Source organism: Pediculus humanus, genomic scaffold, assembly GCF_000006295.1.
Source record: "Pediculus humanus corporis 1103172107522 genomic scaffold, whole genome shotgun sequence".
Lineage (NCBI taxonomy): Eukaryota > Metazoa > Arthropoda > Insecta > Psocodea > Pediculidae > Pediculus > Pediculus humanus.
In genome coordinates this window covers 5,803-16,960 of record NW_002987138.1, presented here as the reverse complement: position 1 = coordinate 16,960, position 11,158 = coordinate 5,803, and the positions used below count along the sequence as shown (strand labels likewise).

General features: G+C 24.1%; 1 protein-coding gene across 1 annotated transcript; it reads right to left on the bottom strand.

Moving 5' to 3' along the window:
- Positions 1–3,854: 3,854 nt before the first annotated feature.
- Phum_PHUM176610 (uncharacterized protein) lies at positions 3,855–4,248 on the bottom strand (the record flags this gene model as incomplete). The annotated part of the gene is made up of 2 exons (XM_002425089.1): positions 3,855–3,869; positions 4,018–4,248. The coding sequence occupies 2 exons, from the start codon at positions 4,246–4,248 to the stop codon at positions 3,855–3,857; spliced, it is 246 nt and encodes an 81-aa protein (XP_002425134.1).
- Positions 4,249–11,158: the final 6,910 nt, after the last annotated feature.

Below are 11,158 nucleotides of genomic sequence, written 5' to 3'. Positions count from 1 at the left end.
GTTTTTTTTTTTGTTTTTCCAGTTTAAAACACCTTTTTCTTTTTAAACAACATCCGGTTGCATTTTTTATTTTATTTTTTTGGAATTAACTAATTTTCTAACCCGGAAAAGAGAAAAAATAAAAAAGTTATAAATAAAAAACGAAATTTGATGATGTTGAAGAGGAGACCTCCCCGGGGTTAAATTGGAAGGCGGAGGGGATGGGGAGAGGTCAAAGGGGAAAACGAAACAAAAGGGATTTATTATTATTATCTTTAATTATTTATTTTGATTCGAAAAAAAGGTAATTTAATTTTTTTTTTTTTAAAATATTTATTTTCACGGATTTTGAATTCGAGTTAACGAAAAAAAAAGAAGAAAATTTTCAAATTATTTTTTTACCTTTTTTCGACAACAACACAAAAAAAAATAACGGTGCGAATTTTAATAACAAATTAATAATAAATAAATAAAAACGAAAATAATTAATAACAAATAAAATAAAATTTAATGAAAATCAAATAAAAAAGGAAAAGGAAAAAAAAGGAAAAAAGGAAACGGAACGAGAAAAATCGTTAACTTACATAAAATAATTAATTTTTTTTTAAAAACGTTATTATTTCGATTTTTTTTTTCCCGTATTAGGGATAGTCACGTGACTCTAGTAGTAATTAATTTGCACTCAATATGCACCGTACCTGTACTCTAATTGCCCCCCCACATAAATTCTCATAAAGTAATTTTTAATCGGCGAGGGTGCGGGGGGAAAAAAAACCCGCCATTTAATCTCGTGCCCCGACGATTCGTTTCAGTTAATCGAATTTTATTATATTTTAATAATTTTATTTATTTAGTCTCGGTTTATATAAAATACATATTAAATAATTAATTAATAAATAAATAAATAAATACATATATACATAAATTAATTAAAATGCGACGACACGTTTCGTAAAAAACGTTTACATTTATTTTTTAAAAAAAATTAATTTTTTTTCCCCCTTTTGTTTCCATTTATTTATTTATTTAAACTTCATTATAACGTTTCCTTTGAGTGATTTTTTTTTTTTTTTGAATTGAATTGATTCGAATTGAAAAAAACACAAACAATAACAACAACCAGAGAAAAAAAAATAAAAAAAAACCGTTAAAAAAACCTTTTTCGAATTCGAATTCAAATGTATCAATGCATAAAAATTAAATTGTTAAAAAAAAAAAAGAAAAAAATTTTTTTTTTCCTCCTTTTTTTTTTCCTTGTTTTGTTTTTATTTTCGATTAAATTGGTAAAAGACTTAAAAAGTTGATGACTTGAATTATTCGATTTCAAACTCGATGTTAAAATAAAATAAAATAAAATAAAATAGAAAAAAAAATGCTTTTAACTGTTAAAATTTAAGAGCTGTATAAGAAAAAAAAAAAAAAAAAAACGACACGAAAAAGCAACTTCTATACTAGACTATAGAAAAAAAAAAGGACTCAGAGAGAGAGAGAGAGAGAAAGGACTATAAAAAAAAAAAGAAGAAAAGAGAGAATTACTCTCTTGAGAAATCCAAAAACGATTTGAAATGAAAAAAAAAAGGCGACAAAAATGTTTCCACATTTTTAGAGAGGGAAAAAAAATTCCAAAGATCTTCTATATCACAGTTTTTATTGTTAATTTTGACGCTTAGATGTTTTATTTTCATTTTATTTCATATTATTTATTTTTTTCACATTGTTTTTTAAATTATTATTATTATTAATAAATAAATAAATAAATTCTTTTTTTTATTAATATTTTCTTTTCCCGGTTATTTAAATAAATATATTTATTAAAAAAAATATTTTTTTTAAGTCATTGAAAGCGAAAATTCGTTACGTCGGAAATTTCAGTTGAGCATAGAGTAAATAAATCGAATGAGAAAGGGATAGAAACAAAATGGGAGGAGAAAATTAGCGCGCGCTTTTTTAAAATTTCAAATTCCCCATTATAATAATTTATAATGTTTATCATATGGAAAAATTAAAATCCATTTTTTTTCGTTTCGGTAACTGGAGAAAAATATTTTTTTCCAGGTTTTTTTATTATTTTTCATTCCTTCTCATTTCCGGACACTTGTAAAAGAATAAATTTAATTTTGTAATAAAATAAAAAAAAATTAAAAAAAAAATATTTCCCCTTTTCATCCCTTTTCCACTACCGTGAAAAATAAACCCTTAAAAAATTTTCCTCAATCATTTTTCTTTCTAGTCCTCCTCCTTATTTTAATAATTTTTCGTTTATTTTATTTTATTTTAATTTGTAAAAATATAAAATTAAAAATAAAAATAAAATAATTTTATTTATTTATAATAAATATTAAAAAAAAAAAAAAATATGGCGACGGTTGGGTAAAAAAATGTTTAATTCCATTTTAAAAATTGTTTTTTTTTTTTTTCGTGTTAAATTAATATTTCAATTTAATGTTGTAGATTTTCCGAGGGAGGAAAAACCGGATGGATTATTTTCAAAACGTTTACAAACCGGAAGAGAGGAAGGAAGGAAGGAAGGAAGGAAGGAAGGAAGGAAGGAGGAATGAAGGGTAAAAAAAAACAAAATGAAAATGACGAAATGACGAAATAGGTGGAGGTGAAGGGTCACAGCATCATCATCATCATCATCGTGATTCGTTTTATGATTTTCTTAAGATCACAAAAGATTCATCAAGAAAATGTCAATATTTGTTAAAATTTATGATTGTTTATCTGTCTGTCTATCGGTCAATCGAAATTACTTAAATTTTAAGATTGATCGATGCCATTTTATTTAAAAAGTTTATTTTATCAAATGAAATCCGACAAAAATGTTTCCCTCCATCCATCCATTCATTCATTCATCGTAATTGCATCACATTTAATATTATTAATATCATCATTATTATCATCGTAAAATTTTGTGCGAGAAAAAAAAAAAAAAGAAATAAACGTCGTCGTATAATTTTTTTTTTTAAAACAATTTAAAAATAAATAAAAAAAAATTGTTTTTAAGTCATTTTATGCGTGGTCGGAAATGACGTCAAATCCATAAAATTTATGCGTTTAAATGGTAATAATAATAATAATAATAAACGAGAAGGTTAATTTGTTTTAAATATTTTTATGCAATATCAGGTAGGTTCAATACCTTTCTCACTAATTAATAATTTTTTTTTATTTTTATTTCCAAGTCCAAAAAAAAAAAAAGTCAAGTTTTTCCGTTTTTTTTTCCAGAACGTTCTTATCTTTTTTTTAACTTGTTGACTTTTTAAGTTTATTATCATTATCATTATTATTATTATTTACCCTTAAGGTAAAACTATAATCCGACTGTTTAAAACATAAATTTTTTTATTTTTTTTTTTACTTTAAGAATTCATTAAATTCATTATTTGCAACAGTGATTTCTTTTATTTATTTTTTAAAAAAATTATCGTCCGCCATTTTGTTTTTATCTAAACATTTAAATTTTTTACCTTGACCAAAAAAATTAAAATAAAATAAAATAAAAAAATAAATAAAAATTTCTTTTTTTATGTCATTTTAATAACGTTCAACGCGACAAGTAATAATAATAATAATAATAATAATAATAATTTTTTATTATTTACCGATTTTTAATTACCGGAATAAAAAAAACGAAGAGAAAAATCTAGAACAAATTAATTTAAACGAACAAAAAAGAGAGAGAGAGAGAGAAGGAAAAAATGATTTTTAGTTGATTAATAATCTTTTTTTTTTCTTTTAAATAACAATATTAATAAAAAAGAGAGAGAGAGAAACACCTGGTTTATGTAAAATAAATTGATTAATTAAAATATTTATGTTTTAATTTTTTCTTTTATGGAACGTTATTCGAATTCCAGACTTTTTTATTATTTTTATCCAGTTCTAAACTGGATAAACTATTTTATTTTTAATAAAATAATTAAATATATATATATGTCAATTAAAAAATAAAAAAGAAAGTTTCGATTAGAAAAAGAAATAAAGAAAGAAAGACAATAAAAAATTATTAATAATAATAATAATAATAAAACTTACGTGAATGCTCGAATTATGAAGGCTGTCGTAACTTTCGGATCCAGTCGCGACATTTTTTAATTTCATTGGTTTATTCGATGGTACGGAAAGTGAATTTTCATAACTCAAATTCGTTACTTCCGGTTTGAAAACGGGTAATATTCCAGAATTTGAAAGACGTCTTTGTATATCTTTAAGCAAACCCGTTGCTCCTCCGTTACATGCACTCAACGTATTTCCTTGACTCGACATTTTTTTCTTTTTTTTCCTTCCCTTCTTCCCTTTTTATCCCCCGGAATTAATGTCTCACGATACAACGATTTGTGATTTTTAATCAGATTCGAATCTTATCATCCCTTGGCATAACTAAAAAAAAAAAAAAAATAATATTAATAATGATAAAAATAATGACGGAAGAGACGGGAATGGAATTAATAAAAAAAATTTATTTTAACGGTTATATAATCACAAAAATAACGTTTTAAAAATTCTATTTTAAATATTCTATGGTAAATAAATTCTCTCATTAGTGTTTTATATACCCACATATAAATGTGTAAAGAGTTAAACGCGTTTTCACACTCTATGACAATTAAGAGGTGGCGGTGGCGATGGCGGTGGTTCGAATGTTTTTCTTTTTTTTTTTGCGGCTAAAAATAATCCATGCGTCGCATGTTGTTAAATTTTATAAAATAAATTTTTTTGATGATGATGATGATAATAATAATAATAATATATAATAATAATAATAATAATAATAATAATATTAATATTAATATAGATGACAAGAGTTTGTTACAATTTTTCATTTATTTTAAATAATACTCGTTAACAAAAAAAAAAAAAAAAAATTCGTTATAATTACTTTAACGACTTTTTTTTTGTTTTATGACGTCACGTATTATTTATCATCATCATTATCATAATAATGTATATGTATAATATATTATTTTGTTTGTTTTATGTAAATGAATGACGGAATTAATAAAAAAAAAGTGAAAAGAATGAAAAATTTTTCTTTTTTTTTTACGCCATTACTAAGGATCGAAATGATATTGGGAGGGTTAGAAGGGGGATTAAGGTTAAAGGTCGTCACCGAATTTTTTATTTTACCCGCGTCATTTAAAAAAAGGAAGGAAAGAAGAAGGAGGGAGGGAGGAGCGACACGTTTTTCGTTAATTTTTAACCGACGTCGTTCGTGACACTTAAAAAAAAAAAAAAAGAAACAAACAAAAAAGCTACGATTTTATTTAAAGAAGGCGGTGTGTGGATGCGGGAAGAAGGAGGAAGAAGGAGGGAAGGAGGTGGTGGTGAAAGGAAGGTAAAGGGATGGAGGTTGAAGGAAATTTCGTTTAAGAATAATTAATTGAAGCGGGATTAAAATTGTAAAAAAAAAAAAAAAATTTTTTTGAATTAAAAAAAAAATGATGATGATGATGATGGAAAAAGAGAAAAAATGAAATAATTTTTTTCCCCCCTTTTTCTTTCTTTCTTTCTTTTGACGCCATTTCGACACTTTTTCTTTTTTTTTTTTTTTAACTTTGTTTACCGGAAAGTGACGAGGCAAAAAAAAAAGTCCTTAATTTTATATTATTATTATTATTATTATTATTATTATTATTATTATTATTATTATTATTATTATTATTATTATTAAAAACGATTATAAACGACGGAAAAAAAAAATTCGTTAAAATTATCATCATTGTTGTTCTTTTTAAATTTTATTTATTTATTTATTTATTCGCGTACGAATTTTTTTTTAAAAAAAAAACCGTTTTAATAATTTATTATTTCGCTTTAAAAAAAAAAAAAAAGGAAGAAGCAGAAGAAAAAGAAGAAAAAGAAAAAAATTTTTATGTACATTCGTAAAAAGTAATTTTACAAAAAAAAAAATGTTTTCATTTACGTTTGTGTATAAAAAAACATTTAAAAACATTTTTACGCTTCAAGTTTTTGTTTTATTGGATTTTTTTCTTCTTTTTTACTTCATAACATTCTCGAATGTTGAAATAATAATAATAATAATAATAATAATTAAAAAAAAAAAAAAGAAAATGTCGTTGGATTAGTTAAGTAAGAAAAAAAAAAGAAAAAAAAACAAGTAAAAAAAACTTTTTTTTTTTTTTTTACTGTAACATGTCAAAAATAAATTTTGGATTTGAGGTTAATGAAAGAAAAAGAGAAAGACAGATGGAAAGAGTAAGAGAGAGAGAGAGAGAAGAAAAAAAAACTAAAATCAATTAGTTTCAATTGGTTATGTTATTCTGCCATCGTTTTTACTTTACAAAAAAAAAAAGAAGTTTAAAGACCAAATTAAGAAGAACAAAAAAAAAAGAAAATTTTTATTTGGGAAAAAAAAGGAAAATTTAAAGAAAATTTTTTAATCAAACAACCACCATCGGTTAGTTTTAGTTTTAGCTTTAACATGGATGGTAAACAACGACTTAAACCAATTTTTTATTTATTTATTTTATCCCCCAAAAAAAAAGAAGAGTAAATAATTTGAAATTTTTTTTTTTTTTTGGGGGGAGTTTTACGTGTTATTAATCAAGTTTTTCCTTTTTTCCTTTTTTATAATAAATGTTTTAAAAACCAAAACTATTTTGTTTATATACATACGAGAAGAAAAAATTAGTTGATAGAATTTTCATCAATTTTTCTATCAAACCGACTAAAACTAAATTGTTTTTTTTTTTTAAACAAATTTGTTCTGTTGTGAAAATTCCATTTTTTTTTCTTTAAATTACGTCACAATATTTTCATAAATTTTTTTTTTTATGTATTTTTTTCATATTTTTCCTTTTTTTCTAAGAAAATTATTATTAAATATGTTTAAACAAAAAAAAAATTGTTTTGTTTTATTATTAAAAAATATACAAACAATAAAACTTTAACGTTTTTATATAAAAATTTTCTTTTTTTTGTTTTTCCTCTCTATTGAGTTGATTGGGAGAAAAAAAAGAAAGTAACTTCCTCCTATTAATTCTTTTTTTACGACATTTTCAATTCTCCGTCGCGTCAAAAACATAACAAACGAACACACGCATACACGCACACACGCACACGCAAAAAAGTTTAATTCGATAAAACGTAGCGGTCGAAGAAACTCTAAAAAAAAGTAAATAAAAACTTGAAAATGACCGAAAAAAGTGTGAGAGAGAAAGAAAGAGAAAAAGTTTTTGTCGTGGCAGGAGAAAATTTAAAAATCCGACAATGAAAAACTACGAAAAAAAGAAAACTATCGGTTTTATAATATAAATTTAAAAGAAAATAAATAAATAAAAATCTATTTTACGAGACGTTTTTTTTTTGTTTTCAGTGGCGGCGGTAGGATTTTTAAAAATAAGCAAAAAAAAAAAAATTTCAAATCGTTTTTTTGGTTTTATACGTTTACGTCAAAAGATTATCATCATTATTATTATCATTATTAAATTCATAAATTCATAACCGCAAAAAAAAAAAAAAATTTTCCGACGGTTTTGCGGTTTTCATCGGTTTTTCTTTTCCATTAAACCACCGAATTATAATTAATTGACAAGAAACAAAAAAAAAAAAATTAATAATTAATTATGTTAATTTTCTTTTTTTTGCCAAAAAAAAATTAATAAATTATGTAACCTATTAATTAAATCTACGACGGTTTAAAATTATTTTATAAAAAAAAAAACATTAACATAAAAAAAATATGATGATGATGATGATTATGTGATGATTATGTCGTGCACGTCCTCGTCATCATCATCATCATCATCATCATCATTATCATCATCATTATCACCACCACCACCACCATCGTCCTCATGATATTTATAATTTTATCATTTATTTATATCACGTAAAAAAAATAAAAAAAAAAAAAAATCCAACCTTCCCACGTATCCCACGTCTCCCCTTTTTTTCCCCCTTCCGCCTTCCCTTCCCTTGTTTTTCCTCCCATTTAAAAAATAAAAAATTTAATGATAATAATAATAAAAATAATATTTATCGATTTTTTTTAAAAACTCGATAATAGAAAAATAATAAAAAAGTTTATTATTATTATTATTATTATTTAACAGGTGCAAAAATTATTTATTTAAATTTTTTTACCTTTGACCCCCTTTGCACTTTAACCTTTTACTGTTTTTTTTTTTTTTTTTTTTTTTTTGGGATCGAGTAAAATTTGCATAAAATCCGTTTTTGTAAATTTTATTTTTGGGGATTTTTTTTTTTTAAACCCTGTTGGAAATTTTCGGCTGTGGAGAGAGAGGGGGAGGGAGGGAAGGTTGGGGAGATGGGGAGGCAGGGAGGTGAGGAAGGAAGGAAGGAAGGAAAAAATATGAAATTTATTTTTTTTTTTTACAAGAAAAGAAACATGTATTATTATGTAACCCCGGAAGTTTTTCAACAAATAAAAAAAAAAAAGTTAAAAACTTGTTTGCCCATGTAAAGTTTTCATAAAAAGTTTTTCCACGTTACGAAAAAAGAGAGAGAGAGAGATAGAGTGAGAGAGAGAGAATGAAAAAGGTTTTGTGTGAAAAGGTTTCAAGAATTGATAAATTACTATACGAATGTGATAAAAGTAAATTTTCATGGTTTTTAGGGTTTTATTTAACCGAACGCAAATAAAATTCTATTTTTGGTTTTTTTTTTTATACATATATGTATTTTAATATTTATTATAAATCCCCTCTTTCTCCCCTCCCTCCCTATCCTCTCCCGAAGGAATCGTACGACGTGTGGGTAAATAAGAGAGAGAAAGAAAGAAAAAATAATAATAAATGATATATAATAATAAAATTTTTAAAACAGAGAAAATTAAACAAAAAAAAAAAAAAAACGTGGAACGAGAATATAAACAAATTTTTTTTTTTTTCAAAATTGAATTTTAACATTATTATTATTATTGTTGTTGTTGTTCAGTTAACAAATTACGTTGAAAAAAAAAATTTCGTGATATGATTAATGATAACAACAAAAAAAAAAAAATTTTAACAACAAAAGAATTTTCATCTATTAATTTTCATTCGTGTGTGTGTGCGTGTGCGTGTGCGCGTTAATCAATACCGATGATAACACTTTATTAAATAATAATAATAATAATATACAATAAAAAATTATGTATTTTTATATAATATAATCATTAAAGCGTAATAATATTTTATTATCATCATCATTCTATCGATTCTTCCAAAGTTGTCCAGGTAAAAAATTTTAATATTTTTTCATATTTAAAATCCACGACTTAATATATCAAATTTTTTATTAATAAAATGAAGGATAGAAAAAGTCAAAAAAAATTAATAATAATAATAATAATAATAATAATAATAATAATAATAATAATAATAATAATAATAATAGTAATAATAATGATAATAATGAGAAAGTTCGAATACGGAAAATTTTTTTTTTATGATGATATTAATAATAATAATGGTAAAAATGGTAAAAATTGTTTGAATTTTTTTAAATAAAGAAGTTTTCCGGTATTTAAATTTATTTTTTTATAGAAGAGAGAAAGGGGGAGAAAGAGAAAGGGAGAGAGAAAGGGGAAGAGAGAGAAATGATGATGCCGACGACATATTTAAAGGGTTTTTATTTAAACTTTAAGAATTTTAAATTAGGATTATAATTTCGGATTAAACTTATCGATAAGTGGATTTATCCACCGGGTTAAATTTAAATTCGGGGAAAAAAACGTAAAAAGAGAGAGAGAGAGAGAGAGAGAGAGAAAGGAAGGTAGAGGATGAAAAATTAAAATATTAATAATAATTTTCTTTCTCTTACCTGTGCGTGTCTGTAAAAAATTTTTTTTCGTTGACTTTTTAAATAAATTGTTTTATTTTTTTCTTTCTTTCTCGTTTAACTTATATCTACTGCCACGTCTACACGTATTTAATATTTTATTTTTTTTAAATACGAAACGTAAATTATGTAAAAACGATTAATAAAATTATTTTAAAAATTAATTAATTATTATTATTATTTGAACCGAACCGGAAACGCGCGAAATTTATTGAAAAGAAAAATTAAAGAAAGAAAAATGGAAAAATAAAACTCAGGTACAACAACCATTAAATCAACTGTTGTCTATAACACGTTGCATACCTAATAAATATGTTTTTAAAAATTGCCAAGTCATGTGATAATATGAAATTATTTATTATCATCATCATCATCATAATCATAATAATGATAATGATAATAATTCGACGTAGTCATTTTAAATTTATTTTCTAATAATAATAATAATAATAATGATAATTAAAAACGGACTCGATTACCGAATATAATTTTTTTTTTATATACGTTTGTCGTCGTCGTTATTCGTTGGTGTGAAAATTTTATTTATTAAAAAAAGGTAGCGAAGAGATTTTTGTAATATTAATTTTACACCTTAAAGCCATCAAAAAAAGGAAAAAAAGGAAAAAAGGAAAAAAAAGAAAAACGGAAAGGAAATACGAAAAATATATATGTCGAAAATTAAATTTTTTTTTTTTTTTTAAATGAAATCTCGAAAATTTTTATGAAACAATTATTCGAAAAAAAATTAAATTAAAAATATTTCTTTTTTCTCTCCTCCCTCCCGCCCCCCCATCTCGTCCTGTTTTCCTCCAGGTTTTTCCTTTTTCTCATTCTCTTTATTTAAATTCTTATCATCCCTTTTTTACCTCTCCCTCCCCTAAAAAAAAATCGAAACCTCAAAATCTCAACGGTTATTACATAAAATCTTAAACCTTAACCGTTTTGTGGTCAAGTAAGGTTGGATTAAAAGGTCTTGGAAAAACCTTTTTTTTGAGGGGGGATGAGGGGTTCTTCGGGAAGGTAAATTTACATTTCCATAATTGAGGTTTGTTTTTTTTTTTTTTTGGGAAAACAAACAAACAAACAAACAAAAATTAAATGCCAAGTTAAAACACTAATGAAGAAAAAAAAAAAAAATTTCATGATGCAAACGAAAAAACTTTTTTTGAGGAGGAGGGGGGGATTCGGCGGTAAAATGCGGTGCATTATTAATAAAAATAATATTAATATTTATAAACGAATAAAAAAAGAAAATTATTTTCCCGCCGAGAATGACGCGACGAAAAAAAGAAAAAAATTTTCACGTCGTTAGAATGAAAATAAAACAATTTCCCGATTTTTTTTTCTCTCTCTCTCTCTCATCTTTTATCCG